Source organism: Amia ocellicauda, chromosome 7 (genome assembly GCF_036373705.1).
Source record: "Amia ocellicauda isolate fAmiCal2 chromosome 7, fAmiCal2.hap1, whole genome shotgun sequence".
NCBI classification, from domain to species: Eukaryota; Metazoa; Chordata; class Actinopteri; order Amiiformes; family Amiidae; genus Amia; species Amia ocellicauda.
In genome coordinates, this window is record NC_089856.1 from 27,655,855 (window position 1) to 27,671,736 (window position 15,882).

Here is a 15,882-nt window from a genome sequence, read left to right on the forward strand (position 1 = left end):
AACCTTATCTTTTCCAGTTTAATTAATAAAACAGGGATTCCCAAACCAAACCACCAGTCTTTTGTTTTAATCCCACCAGCATCTGTCAATTTATTTAAAGAACCTGCACTGCCTTACAAGACATATACATCATGCACATATTTGACATCTTTAAATAAATGAAGATATATTAGTATAGCTGAAATAGCATTGAAAAAACACAATAATGTATTAGCTGTATCAACAATTCCTCATTAGAATACCACCAATGAGAGTGAGAGGCAAGCAAAAGCAAAATACATATAATAATGGCCATCTTTCGTTGAAGTCTGAATATTGCATCATTCACTATGGGTGTGCTTTTTTCATATTTGTGTCTTGAAACTTGAACCAGTATGACAGTGCAGAGTACATGAGATCAGCAGACACAAGCTTTGTGTGTCTCTGTGCATGTGTGTGTGTGTGTGTGTGTTTGTGTGTGTGTGTGGGGGGGGGGTTACTCGGAAGAGCCTGATTTCATATAAATGACATATACAAGCTGGTGGTTTGTTCTTTCAGTGGAATCTTAGTATTGTTTTAATGGCTGCAATAAAATAACATTCACAGAGCTTGGTAGGTGTCTAATTGTAAGCTACTGGGTGCCTATGACTTAATTTCCCCAATCGTACAAGATGTGATATAGAATAGAACTCATAAAATTGCTTATTTGCATTTTCATACTGTTTATCAGAGCATTACTATACAATAATATCACCCACAGCTGATTTATTTTGTTATGATCAGACACTTTATGAGTTGCTTTTTTTTTTAGCTAAGATCAAGGAGGTGAGAGTGAAACCTTCGTGCAGTGTTTCACGTCTTTCTCCTGAGTTGTACTTTATTGGTAATTGTAAATGGCAGAAAAATATTGGTTATACTAGTTTAAGTAGAAAGTGCTTTGTTATTGTACTACTCTGCATAGATTTAAATGAAACGTTTGCCCTCACCCCTGATAGTTGTCTGTCATCCAAAGCAACCAGACTCATATGTAAAATCTAAATATACCATAATCATGAAGGAAATTAAATTGCAATTCACTACTTCTATAAAGTTAATGCCACAAAAAAGGTATTTCTCATTTAATTATTTTCATATCTTGTGGCGATAGGCCCTTCATTTTGCTGTCCTTCAGATTTCAAAGTGAAATTTGATTAAATGGTCTTTGGAAAAAATATTTCACATGAGGTAAAATACATACTCATTACCCCCTCAAACTATAGCTTTCGGTTTATTAACTTTTATTAGAATTCACCAGTATCATGTACAAAGCATGACTGTTCTGCTGTTTCTCTCCCTAACCTGTCACCCAGCTTTAGAAGAATGTTGGTTTATACATTTTTCATGACGTGGTTCAAATGCTGGTGAGCCTGAAATAAATGTATTTCCCCTCAGTCTGATTGTCTGTCAGACAGTGTTCAAAGCAGATTATACATCTTAAATATCTCATTCATGCTTTCTGTGACAGAATTGTGACATAAAATAGAATATTCTATTTTAGAGTAGAGTCTAGCTCATCATTCTGTGTATGTCTGGGTTTGTTTGGAATAATAATAAAAAAATCCAAGAAGATTGGTATATGATTTGACCTTCATTTTTAATAACAGTCAATAGGGAAATAGTTAATTAAGTTTCTTCCCTACATTTGTTGTAGAGACTTTACATGACCCAAAGAGTTCAAGTCGTATTCAATAAAGCTATTCAATCCAGACACAAGTTAAAACAGCTACACCAAGCAATACATGTGTGCTGCTTTCTTTTCTTTTCTTTCTTTCTTTTTAAGCAATACGATGTCCACAACTATTTTTAGAGCATGCATCTTTATGTTGGGCATCAGCAGTCATGTGTTTTTATGCTTCATCCTACTCATAACACACTGTATTGATTACTCTGCTGTGTTTCCTTTGTCGCTATCATTTTTATCATTTAATCACAATACATTCAGAAGGCCTATGTTAAAAAAAAAAATCAGTTACATGAAGAAAGGTTGTCAAAGGTTCAGCTTGTTTGCTCTTTCTTAATCTTATTTATATAAAGAAAAATCTTTAACCAAGCCAGGGTGGTCTCGAAATGATGTATAAAACGCATTACGCAATTATAGCTTATATTATTTTTGTAGGTCTTAAAAACAAATAGGACCTATAGTGACATTTTGGAAAGCGGTTTATTTATTTACATAAACATCAGTGTATGAAACCTGCTCCATGCGTTTTAGCGCTTATAAACATCACCTCTGCCACTTTCCCCGAGAGCAGGCAGGCTGATTGAGCTGTGCGCCTTTAACTGGTGATGCGCCTCGATTCCCAGGGTCTCGCTTCCCAGCCACCCCGCTGTGATTGACAGACTGGGCTCTCGCTGGATCCTCCTTCCCAGTCCCTCCTGCTTCTCCTCTCCTCTCTCCTTCTTTCAGCTCAGTAACTTTGTACACAGGGATGCAGGCACACAGAGCAGCCTGAAAATGGCTTTCCTTTGGATTTATCCATCTCTTCTCACTCTTCACTTGCTTATACCGAACCAGGCCTTAAGAACTTACCCGGAGAATGAAGGTAAGGCTAAAACAAAAATATATAATAATACTTCCATCTAGGGAAAACGCGTTTTATGAATCGGTTTGCGCTGTTCATTCCCTCAGCCTGGATACTGACTGAGGTTGGCATTAATCATGCATAAGGCAAGGAAACAGGCAAAAAGCAAGGAAAATTGTCCAACATTTTTTTTTCTTTCTTTCTAGGGCACTTGCATTAAATTTGAATTCTATTTGGAGGAAGGCAGCATAAAAGAGAATATTTTCCATCCATGCATACTTTTGAAGTGCAACGTACACATGCTTTGGGTATATGTGGATGCTTTAAATAATGGAAGTTTTTAATGGCTTTTGAATATTAAACGAATGGTTTTCAAGCGAATGAAGTTACAGCAAACATAATGTATTCCATTAACCGATAATGTGCAGTTTCTTTCTGGTTACACACAAACTTTACGGTTTCTATCATTAGTGTTTCAATGATTGTGTTACGCGTCATTACGCTCAGGTGCTGTTTGCGCAGTTAGAAACACCGGTCTATTAAGGTAACAGATCCTGTTGTGGCAGTTATTTAAGTCAGCATCGCCGTTTTTGAAGGCATAGTTGTTTTCTCAGTTTGGAAGTCTTAATTCCTGTAGGAGAGAAAGATACGTTTTTAATTTAGATCCAATTAAAATAATCTACAGCCCAAGATGTAGCCACATTCTTCACCAGCTTTGTGTTTGGCCAGGGCGCATTTCAATTGAATTTGGTATAAATGGTATCATCACTTGCAGCTGGTCTCATCAGGTCAAATGTTAAACCAGGAGGTGTTGGTTATCTGTGAACTTGTCTAAATATTTGTTCTGAGGTTATTCCTGTCATTCCTTCGGGATGTTGACGTCCCCATCGCCTGCGTTCAAACGGTTACCGACATATTTCAGTGCCCTTTTCAGCCTGTTTTGAAAAGTGTCCTCCCATTGCTTCTTGTGATATGAGAGATACATGATACCCTGGATATGTTATGAAAGACGTATACATACGTGCACAGCACAATACACAGGTGCATGTTACAAAGCTAATGCCATCATTGTGTGTGTATGTGTTATTGTGGAGTTGAGCCTATATGAATATCATATTGTGCTTCTGGTGTAAGTTGACTTTTCAGGAGTTAGCTGAACTACATTAGACCAATATCTTAAATATAACGAAGACGTATGCGTCTGTGTGTTATTCTAAATTGACCGCTTGGCGCTGGGAAAGTTCAGGAAAGTTATTGTTAAGACGGACTGACTTGGGCTTTTGCGCCGGTCTTGATGGTTTCCACGGTCGGCTAGGTGTCCCAGGCTTGGACCACTTTTAGTGGGTTTAAAATACCCTACCTGGAGTGATTGTATGTCCAGCAATCTGATCTAGATCTTCCCAGGCGAGAAAAAGGCTAAAATACTACTTTATTTATTTATTAAATAATATCAATAGAAATAAAATAGAGACGTCTGGTGTAGCATCAGCTATTTGTGCAGTTTTAATTTCTAGCGTTACTGAAGCAAAGCCCAATGTAACAAAGTTGAGGTTTAATGCTTCGGGGGAGATGATTTCTGTGACCGATATATTGCTTTCAATAGCTGTATTCCAAATATAAGTCAAAGGTAAACTGTGAAATGCAGAAATACTGTAATCGCATGTCAGGACAGTAATTAATGTTGCTTAAAAAGATTTAACATCAACCCTGCTTTATAGTGTGACAGGAGAATCCGGCAATTATTACGTGGAACGGTAGATGGCGACCTAATTCTTATTTCTTTCCCTCATTTGGTATCCCTGCTGTGCATTATTATTGTTGGTGTCAGATGCACTGTGGCAGCTTTCAGGGGGCAGCTAATTAGTGATCTTGAAGAGAATTACACCTGGGTGAAACCCTTTTTTTCCTGCTGCATTCACCTTGGTAACGTGAACAATAACAGTGCTGTCTCTTAGTGGCAAGTCGGGCAAATCAGGACCTGAATTAGTGAAGAGAGCCCACAACCTTCTGTTGGCATATATAATGCGTGTGTTTTTGCAGCACTTTTCATCACAAGTACCCTCACCCAGCTACACAAAAAGTATACCTTTATTGCCTTTGCAGTGGAAAGGTATTTTAGTAATAGCCTGATGAATGAGGTTCTGCTCATGCAAGTGCCTTTCCATGCAAGGTTTTTATTATACTTTCAACACCTTATCCTACACAAAACCCCTAAAAGAAATGACTCCTTAGTTTGAACTTTTTCATTCATCACATCACTTACATTACTTATAATTAAAATAACTGAAACATGCTTTGTATTTGTATTGCGACCCGCTGAAGGTTGGCTCCTGCTCGTTGTTTCCTCTGTGTTTCTTCTTGCAACCAGTCTGTTTCCAAACTGCTTAAATGAGAGCTCCAGCAGTGCCTGCATTTCTGAAGTTATTACAAAAAAAATGTAATCTAGAGTGCAGACATATTCTCCAAATTCATGTTAATTTGAACAATCAAACATCTCAATTAGACCCTTTATGTGACTTGCAGCTTCTTACAGCCACATTAAGTCATTAATCACAAAATGGTTATACTGCTGCATTATTATATATATATATATATATATATATATATATATATATATATATATATATATATAATCAACCCCCTTGTTCTGTTTTTAGTCAAATCACCACTGTAGCCCATGAATTACAGTAAATCTGACATTGTCTCCTTATGAAACCCTTAGAAAGTTTTTTTTTTTCCTCTTTCCATATTTGACACTTTCTTACTGAATATTTTAACAGAATTAGCATGAGAAAACCCAAATTTATCATCTATTTACATCGGTATTTAAGCAATGGCTGACAGAAGCCTCACTTTTCTCCATTCACCCTTGCGCGTTCCCAGAGTAAAAACAAAACCTTGTCAAGAATGAACTTGGATCCCTGAGGTTCTTGGGTATTCCACTCAAACACTTTACAGCCGACAGCCTCCCCTGGGTTCGAATTCTCACTGGGCAGCTGTGTTTGCAATTCAAGATTACTTTAATGTGTTGAGGTCGTTATTGATTCAGCTGCATGAAGCCAGCTTTCTCATTTAATGTGCTTTTTTTTTTTTGGTAATAGCATGGATTTGTAACCCAGCTTTTTTTATTCCTTCGTTTAAGGCTCATTATAAAAACTGACCCAAAGAATGACAACTTACAGGACCAAGTAGACCAAAGTGAAAAATATTATGACACATTATTTCACTTTTCTGTATTTATGAAAGAACTAGGAAAAGTACTGTATCCCATATTTATTCTAACTTATTTATTGGTAAAACAGTTGTATTTTTCGGCAGCAGCCATACACACTTCTATACAATTAAATATAATGGTTCTTGTTTAAAGTGAGCCATTGTTATTAAAAATCAGTGTTTTACCTAAGAAACAGTATCTTCGACAGTTTTGCTTTGCTCTTGGTAGATGCAGCAATAATGTTTTTTGAGTTTCCAGGTTTACAAAACAACATTATATCAAACAAATCACCTGCCCAGTCCACCAAAAACTGTGTGCAACTGTGAAACGGACACTTTCCTTTATTATTGCTTGGAACGGATTCTAAAATTTGTCGTCAAAAGGCAGAGGTCACCATTGTTTTAATTGGTTTAATTTTAAATAGCTGCACTTATCGGCAGATACATATTTTAACTACAGCATGATCAATGGGGCACAATTAAATACAGTATTCATCCAGTACTTTTGTCTGTGACCTTGAACCAAAGAGTACATCGATTTTTATTTTATTATTTTTATATATTTATTTCTTGTTTTCACAAGTAATTGTTCAGTTATGACATTTTGACTAAAGGCTGTTGGTAATTTATGTATTTGTTTAAGTTTGACTATACTCAAATTGTTTTGTTGTGATGCATGAGGCCATGATTCAATCTTTGTATTCCATCTTGTGTTGATAGTTCACAAGAAGAAACAGCTGACTTCAGCTTTCACTGCAATGTGGGAATGCAATAGCCAGTATCATTCTGTATAATTCTAGGAAATACTTTTCAAACCTAGAAAAAACTGTTTTGTTTCTATAAATGAATGATGCGTATATACTTATTACACCTTGGCTAAGACTATGAACATGAAATGTTCTCCTACTGGTCTAAATTCTTTTTGATATACTCTCAGAAACATTTTGTTTTGCTATTGTTAAAAATCACTCGCAAGTACTCGCACTATAACATCTCCGCTTCCTCTGCTGTACATGTAGGTGAGTGGGGTACTGAGACTTAATTATGAAAAGATAACCATTTGCTTACATTAAAAAAGCATTATAATTCTTCATAGTTAGGAGTGTGCATACTGTAATAAGCATGCATGCAAAACTGCAGTAATGCTTCACCAGTGAAGACAATATGAGGAACTTAAGATGACTGAAGCCACTGAACAATTACATTCTCTGTTTTCTAGATAGTGTGTGTGTGTGATGTCTTATTTGTGGGCTGTCACTAAATCTGAAATTCCACACACTAGAAGGCAATACAGTAAAGCACAGTTGCACATGGTGGCACACTTCAAACTGTGCCCATAGGCATCAACCCGTTGTATACTGGTAATGAGCCATCTTGTGTCTCAAAGGTGTTGGGCTTTGCACAGGAGCCTTTTCTGGGCACGAAGCAGGTTTCAGAAACAGCCGCCACTATAGATCAATTGGCCTGAGCTTTGTCATTCTAATAAGCAGGTGCTAAGCTTGGATGTTCAATACCACCAATGTTACTCAAAACACACTAGTCATTAAAATATCCAGTGTCAAATGCACATAAGAAGAATGCATGTACTATTAATTTCATTTTATTTTGTTGCTGCATTTCAAGAAAGACATTTTTCTTATATATGGAAGATCTTTGATACTGTCAACACAGGACTTCTAAACTACTTTGGACCAATTGAGTGTGACTTTCCTAATTGTTTTTTAATTTTGCTATTACAGATCAGTGAGTTTCATTTCAGTTTTGTACAGTTTTATCAATATCATTCTTAATCCATGTTTAACCATTTATTTATTTATATATTTTGGGGGGTAAACTTGATTTTACACAAAGGTAGCCACCCATTTCTTCAGTGGAAAAATGTTCCCATCCTCCTTGGGCTTATGGCACCAAGTATACCCAATCCAGTTAATTTCCAGTCAATGTCCACGGTGTGCTATGTCAGGCAGTTAGCAGTAATTGTTTTGTGATGCTGCATTGTTCCCAGAGGGCTTTGCTGGGACGAGTGGACCTTAGTTCCATTCATCCCCCCAGCTATCCTCGAGTGAATGCTAAGGCCATTCCCAATGGATAACGAATAGACCTGCTCTTTTTTTTTTATTTTATTTTTTCTTATATCTGATTTCCTGGGACTGGTACTGGTGTTTTTCAGCTCATCAAATTTTTAATGCACCAAATCGCAAACCAGCAATGATATTGTTTCTCCGTCACAAGGGTCAATAATAGTAATATGTGTGTATATAGATGTATAGACAGCAACTCCCATTACCACAGTCTATATCCACAAAAGGCTCTTGCTTTGAATTTTTTTCGTAATAGTTAATTATGGAAAAAAGTCCTGTGCCTATGGTTTATAAAACATGTCTTCTTCTGAGCACTATATTTACAATCTTAATATGGTGTAATTTACATAAGTAAAACACAATTCGTGTTTTCATTTATTTATATATATTATTAATAATAATAATAATAATAATATTATTTAAAAAAATCTAAATTCCTTGGTAAATACAGAATAACATGGGTTATTTAAAAAAAATGCAACTCTAAGAATTTGCTGTGATTCAAAGAAAACAATCATATTCTTTGCTCCTGATTGAATGTCAACCTCTTAAAAGCTCATAGAATCTTGACCCTAAGAATTGTGTTAAAGTGATACGGTAATGCACTGATAGGATATTGGTGGTTACCAGTAAAAGTATTGGGTGACTTATAGGTCTACCCTGAGTGATCTTTCTTTGCATACTAGAGCATTTTGAAATGGAGCTGTTCGGATAAGATTCCAAAGAAGCCTTTAATAATAATACATGTTGATCTCATCTTAACTCTGAAACATGTTTTTGTTCAAAAGAAAAAAAAAAAAAGCTACAAATCTGAAAATAATCATCCTTATCGTCCATTATAACTTTTTACCTTTTTTAATGGATTGAAACAATAGGAAAAGTTTAAGTATTATAGAAGCCTTACGGTGTATCTGGGAAATTGTGACCTTGGCAAAAGCCATTTAAAAAATATTTTTCTGTTTCTACTCTGAATTCACAGCACTAAGGCAAATTACAGGGGCCAGGTTACCTTCTCTGGTTGCTCAGCTTCTGAGAGACTTGATGCCAGTGATGTGGTGTTTGATGTATGTTTTTCCACCTTTTTGTGTGCTGTTATTATTGAGTGGGAGAACCCCATTTGTTTTGCAGTGCTGTTTGGTGGGTTTGACATTTAACAAAATGCTGGACAATGTTAATACATCAAATCCAGCAATGTGTCAAAAGTGCCTCCCATCAAGACTGCATTTTCCTAACGAATGGCTCATGTTTTCCAGTAAAAGGTGCTTAAATATGTCCAAACTATAATCATTTGAGAGGGCACTTTTTCGCGACCATTCAGGCATAAAGCAAACAAAAAAATAATACTAATAAGATATATAATCTATCGGTAAGGTTTCCTGAAGGCTATTTTCTGAATTGAATTCCACATTTTATTTTTTTGTACTTTTTATTATTTGAACACTGAGCTTTTCACAGATATTCTTGCATTTGTTGCTGGATGTAGCTTTTATAAAAGCATTCTTGCCATCGTCTGGGTGTGCTTTAGAACTGACCACAAGCTTCTGCCATTCAGGTCTGAAGTAATACATTCCTTCAGAAATAATTTAATCTAATAAAATATGGAATCCCCAGTGCTTGACTGATCAGAGTCTAAAAATATAGTACTATCAGACTTCATTACCTTGAACTTTGAAGACCTGCCTGCAGAAGGAGGATATTCTTGGGCTTTGGACAGAGCCCTTTTTTATTACAGCTGTAATTAAAAGTTCTTATTTTACAAGAAAATAGTACTATAAAAGTTTGGTTTTATTTTATCCCCTTTACTGTTTGTGACCAGGCACATATGTATATATTTTATTTGTCTTTATGTTCACAAAATCAATATCAGACAATTGTATGCCTTGTTTGACAGCAACTGCATTTCTTCAAAATCAATTTAGGTTTCAAATTTCCCAAGAACACTGGGGACTCGGAAGCCTGAGTATGTGTAGTCTCTCTCCTCAGAATATAGGGATAAGCAACTCTGATTTGGAATGGGGGGGTGTAAAAAATACTGTGCAATATGCATTTGTGTGTTTCTGTATGTTTTAGTCTTGCATTTACTGTCCATTTCACCTGAGTCTGCAACATGTGCACTGAAGGAGTTAATCCCTGTTACACTGTCTGTAAAAAGGGGATAGAGACCCATATTACAATTAACAGGAGTATCTGTGTGGTAAAGTGGTCAGGCTACACCATAAATCACCCAAGCATGAGAGGGGAAAAAAAACAAAAAAAGTTGCATTTCTATCTGCCTTGATTTGTAATTGCTGGTGGACAAATAAATCATTCTGCAATTAACCTCTAGCTCCCTAGGTTCTGTGAGTTGTAAATCCCCAGTGTAACGGGAAGCAGGGTCAGTCGAAAGTTTAAATTAATGGCTGCAAAAGTGCGCCAATCAGCAGCAACACCTAGAGCCCAACACGAAAGAGGTCGCCTTATCTAATTGTGAGAAATTATTAGGCGTTTGGCTTATGAGCAGATATATGCAAAAGGGTGAGTGATTGAACATTAAAGAAAAAGGGTAGAGACGGAGAAAACAATAACGAGCTCCTGCTTTTTTTTTTTTTTTTTTTTTTTTTTTTTAAAGGCTTGAACGAAAGCCCATAAGTTACTCGCGGCGTGCTTCTGCATTTGGCAGCAGATGTGATCTTTCTCTCTGCGCTGTAGGGTGAGAAATAAGGCATTGCTCTGGCTTTTGCAGTAGTATATGGTCAAAAACAGCATCCCGCACCTACTCTGCATTGAAGTCCAGACCAGCATCATGGATGTCCCCAATCATGCAAAAACTCCTTCAGTCAGAGGTCTGAAGTTCAAGCGTTACACCATGGTTTCCAGTGCTGTCACTTAAACTGTAAACTGCATTACAAAAAAAGTTGAATGTTAAACCCTGCCCTACCTCTGTCATCCAGCAACCTCAACAATTGCACCTCGATATAATTCTGATCATTTGATCTGATTGTTTGAAAAATATGAACTTTGATACCTGAAATAAATGAGGAATAATTCAAAGATGGTTGTGTATAATCTGATGGTTGATCTGTCACAGAATGACCAGTCTATGCTATAACGAATGTTAATGGTAAAAATGTGGTGACCACTTAATGAACCATATTTAGACTGAAAGTGTGTTTAATGTTAGAGTAAAGTATGTCTAAGTTTAAATAAGTATTTTAGTTCTTAGATCTCTCATCACCTCATATGCCCAGTGGTTGGCAAGTGCCAAGGCAATTTGTGTGTTGGGAAACAAATCTCCCCTTTTTTATATGGTATTAAATGTATTTTCACTTCCTTCCTGAAATGCTAACCAGTGTAATTGCAACCACCTGCTTGTCTTTTTATTGTGTTGTCTAAAATGGTAAATTAAGTTAATAGGCCTTAATTATCCCCTGCAGTTTTAATGACAGCTTGTTTGGAATGTTTTTAAAGTATTCCAATATAAAACAATCTGCAATGACAAATCAAACACACAGAGTAATTTATGATCAGTTTCCCAGCCGTGTTATTCTGGGACAAGGTGAAGTTGTTTCTCCTTGTGATTAATAATCTAATGTTTACCCTGGCATTGTCTGTCGAGCAGTTGTGGCTGCTGCCTGGTGTCTTGAAGCCAGCACTCAGGTGATGTTTTTCTACTGAACATGTTGAATGACAGGAAGAGTTTGACCTAGTTTCCCTGACTACATTTTCTACCAATTAATGTACCGACTGGAGTACTAGGCCTCTGTGAAAATCAGAATGAAAAAAAACTCAAGGCTGTGTGTGGATATCTACAAAATGATTTGCTGAAAGCTTTTGTAAGGTCCCTGAAATGCTTTGCTGTACTGGCACATACTTTGATGGTTGGCAGGTAGATTAAAGCAGCTTTTACTTGGGCAAGGCTGGGGATTGAGCTAAAGAGTGTGGAACTGCATATCATAGAGCAGGATATTTGAAGTGTTTTAAATTATTTAATTAGTTATGTTTGACAAATTGTGTTGCATTTCAATAATGCATTGTCATATGATTTGTTAAGCCAGAGACTGTGAGCAGTCTTGCAGAAGGTCCTCTGTCAGGAAAACTGATACCAGTAATATGTAATTTGTTCTGTATCCCAGAAAGAGACTTCAGAATATTCAGTATTTTATGAGAATGAGGTTTGCCTAAACAAACATCTGTGTTTAGCAAGAGCTCATGTCAGGCATATTCAGTTGTCTGTGACAAGGCCATTTGGTTTGTAAAGCTATATTAAATTAAAAGCATAACAATCACCTTTTGGATAAAAATAGATTTCAGATAAATTACAACATTTATTGTGAGTTCTATACCCTTCCTAAACCCAATATCAGATTTGTGTATTGAGGTTAATGCTACTGTACTGAAATTGAGTAGTGCAATCTCATTGAAGACTGAACACATCACTTTATACTCTGAACCCAGAACAATCTCCCAACCATTGTGCAGAAGCCTGTTAGGATACCTGATAGTAAAATGAGAACAATTAATCAAATGATCTTATCCAGTTTTCTAACACTTATTTTAGATCATATACTTTATAACAGGTGGCAATTTGGAAGGACACAGATAGTTGAAATGTTTAATAGGTGGTGTCTTTGTTAGCTAATAGTGATGGCTAAAATATTAAGGATCTCAATTGCTTAATTAAATACACATCTAAATCCAGTACAAATAGCCACTACTGTTCTGAACCCATGCCAGGGAATGATTTGCTAAAGAGGTTGTTAAATGCAAAAATGAATCATGAAGATCCTTATACATATACAGCAAATTAGACGCGACCGTGCCAAGGAGCTTCTTCCCTCCCCCGCTATGCTTAATTGCTATAGCCTTTTATACATGGTAATGATGAAGACTAATCTAAAATGAAAAACTTAAAAAGAACAATTTTGTTTATGAGTTTGGTATGTGCATCTAGTTTGGGGATGTTCTGCTTTTCTCTAGTCTTTTTCATTTTTCGATGTTTTTGGCTCTGTTGTTTGCACCGAACACATGAAAACACAGGTCTGTTGAGAAAATCAATATGTCTGTCAGATTCTTCTAAATCCAGTGCCTTCTGGTCTTGTACTGTACCTGTAGGGAACATTACATGATATCTGTTTATCAATGGAATCACAAGTAGTTAACGCCATTCTAGAATTTCAGTTTTTTTTTTTTAACAGCAGTCTCGCTTGTGAAAATCTATGCCCATTATAATGCTTTTCAGTGAAAGGAGCATCACCTGGGCAAGAAGTATGTACAATACGAGCTGAACCTCTCCCTTATTCGTTTAAAATTGGATATACAATTTGTTTAAAACTTTTGATATTGTTTCTGTATTTTAGATTAAGCTGAGTTCCATTAAGGTTTTTTTTTTTTTTGGTGTTCAATAGGGCAGCATGTTATGCTTATTAGATAATATTGAATATGATACATGGCAAAGTGACTAATGGACAGGTCTTTTATCTCTGAGCTAAGGGGCTTATGCCTGGTTTAGGTTACAAATGCAGTCAGTTTGGAAGAGTTCGCTCACTCCCCGGAGAGAGGCTTTTTACCCCCTGCTGGAATTCTCCACACATACCGTATCAATAGAGTGGGGTTAAAGGGCGCATACAATTGTAGGTTATACTAGAAAATCATTTATAAATATGCATTGGCATTGAACAGGAGCTCCTGTAAATAATATTTTAAAACCATCTTTGAATAGCACGCTTGACACAGAAAATTGAATAGTATTCCAGAAAATACCTCTGAATCTCTGTGTGAAATAAAAATAAACATTGTGAGGTTAATCACAGCAGTGGGAGGAAAAAAATGTATTGCAGGTGGATAATTTTTAGAGCATGATTTTTAAAAGCCCCATAGGTAAACAGTTATGCGTAGATGCTCCAGTTGTCATTCTTAAGGATGGCATTGCTTTGAAAGACTAAGCCACTTGAGAAACTCAACTATGTACCATATGAGATTAATGCAGGAAATAGATTACTATTTCAAAACTCTCTGATGTAGCCTTTATCATAAGCCGGACTCAATGTACTATGTGAAATCTTTGCTCATATAGAAGATATGTGTGCTTGATAAGAAAATCAAACTCTGCATATTTTCTACAGGTAAATTATCCTGTTACTCTTGTGTAACTGTAACTGTATACTAATATTGTAGGGTGAGTTAAAATGGCCCCAAAGAGGAAATAAAATGTAATGTTATTACCTTAAGCAAGGAACAGTTTTGCAAGAAGGAAATTGCAAGTAAATGAGGGGGAATGTTTCCTGTAAAATTCCAGCAAAAATGCTGTCAAAAGGTAAATGTGGATCTCTTCTTAGATGAACTTCATGAATTAACAAAACTAGCTGAAAGTCACTACTGAAAGAACAGCCTTTCAGATTCCTGTCTAGCCCTGCAGTTTAATTAGATGTCATCTTTGCATTTATGTAGTAGTTGATTCATTGCAGTACTGCGCTGCATTACAATGTGTTTTAAGAGATGTCCAGCATGTAAGACTCTCTGGAACTCTTTTTCATTCAGGACACTCTGCAGTTTGCTGAAGTGAAAGGTCAAAGTTCAGCTTTGGTTTAAAGGAGAGGGGATTAAGAAAGGAAAACAAACAAGGCCAGGTATTCATACACTTATGGTGTGAGATTACAATTCCTAAATTGAATTTAATAGGCCCTGAAAACTGTCTGAGGTTTCTTTTAAGACCTTTTGTCAACACACTGATATAGAAATGGGTATTTGTTACAAGCCATGGACAGGCATAGGAAAAAGTTTGATTTAGTAAAACTGACTCATTGAGGATAAGGAATTTTAAGCACTTGTAGGGAAGCTGCAATGTTTTGGTTGACTTAAGTATTCCTATTACAGTTGTTCATCTGCATTTCTAATACAATCTATCATAATATTGACATGTTAAGTCCAGTATTATCAAGCTTTAGCCAATCCCCATTCCAGTTGAAGACTTCAATGATTGTTAATCTCTCATGTTGGTTTCGGAAAAGGCTAAAATAACTGTATTTGCTTTTTTTTTTTGTTGTAGACACAAGGGGTAAGCTAAAAAAGTAAAATACAATAATCAACTAAAGTTGCCTATAGTTCTCCCCATTTCCCAGAGAAGAAAACTGTCATTTCTGGAGCTTTTAAACCATGTAATGGCAACACTAGTTTCCCCAAGAGCCTGTCCTCGCCTTCTGGTTCTCCAGCTTCTGTGCCTGTGTGCTCTTGTAGACCTCCACTCCATCTTAGTAAGACTTTCAGGATCCACAGAGACCTCTGACACACTGACTACCCTAGATGGGGAGTCCAGCACTGACGGCACATTCCCCCCTCCTCATTCTTTATGACTGTCGGTTCAGGAATTTGTTAGGAAGCGGTTTGTTTTTCTTTTGCTTATGACAGCTCTAGAATGTGTAAGGCTGCTAACGCTTTACATCGTCAAAACAGATTGTTTAATGGAAATGGCAGCTGGGTCTCCTTAACCATATCAACATTGTGACATCTTGAGACAAATCAAAGCTTTCATAGAATGACACCAGATTTAATGTTGTTAATTTGAAGCTGGTAAAACACTTTCAGCTTGAGCTAGAGGTTGAAAGGGTTTTACTTTTTGGGATACTAGTTATGTGTCTTGTGTGTGACACAAAGATTTTAGTTTTTGCTAAAAAACATGTAGCGATTCAATGTACTGTTTAGGATATATCCTCCTTTCAATAATAAGATTTGCTGTTGTGAATTGAATTCTTAAATTTGTTGTATTAATTTTTTGGTGATTGTCTTTGCTTTAGTATTATGTAAGGTAGCCTACTGATCATCTGCTGAACATCTGCAGATTGTATGTAATTAAAAATTAATCACTCGCAGTGAAGAAGCTTAATTGCTCAGGAATAGAGCTCAAAGTGGGATGTATAGTTCAGAGACCGGAAACTGGCTCCAGATTTTAAATAGCCATTTAGCCATCATTTTAACCTTTTTTTTTTTCCTGTAGAGTGGCTCAGTAATATCTACCACTCATTAATAATGGTTGGATTTTCTTTTTATGGTATAGTAATCCTTTTTAATTTAAT

At 36.2% G+C, this 15,882-nt stretch overlaps 1 protein-coding gene across 1 annotated transcript in view; it reads left to right on the top strand.

Moving 5' to 3' along the window:
- Nucleotides 1–2,298: 2,298 nt before the first annotated feature.
- epha4b (eph receptor A4b) overlaps nucleotides 2,299–15,882 on the top strand; it is a 110,352-nt gene continuing 96,768 nt past the window's right edge. The window contains exon 1 of the mRNA XM_066708978.1: nucleotides 2,299–2,561. Within this exon, the coding sequence (XP_066565075.1) occupies nucleotides 2,474–2,561 (88 nt within the window). The 5' untranslated portion in view covers nucleotides 2,299–2,473. The remainder of the gene's footprint in view (nucleotides 2,562–15,882) is intronic.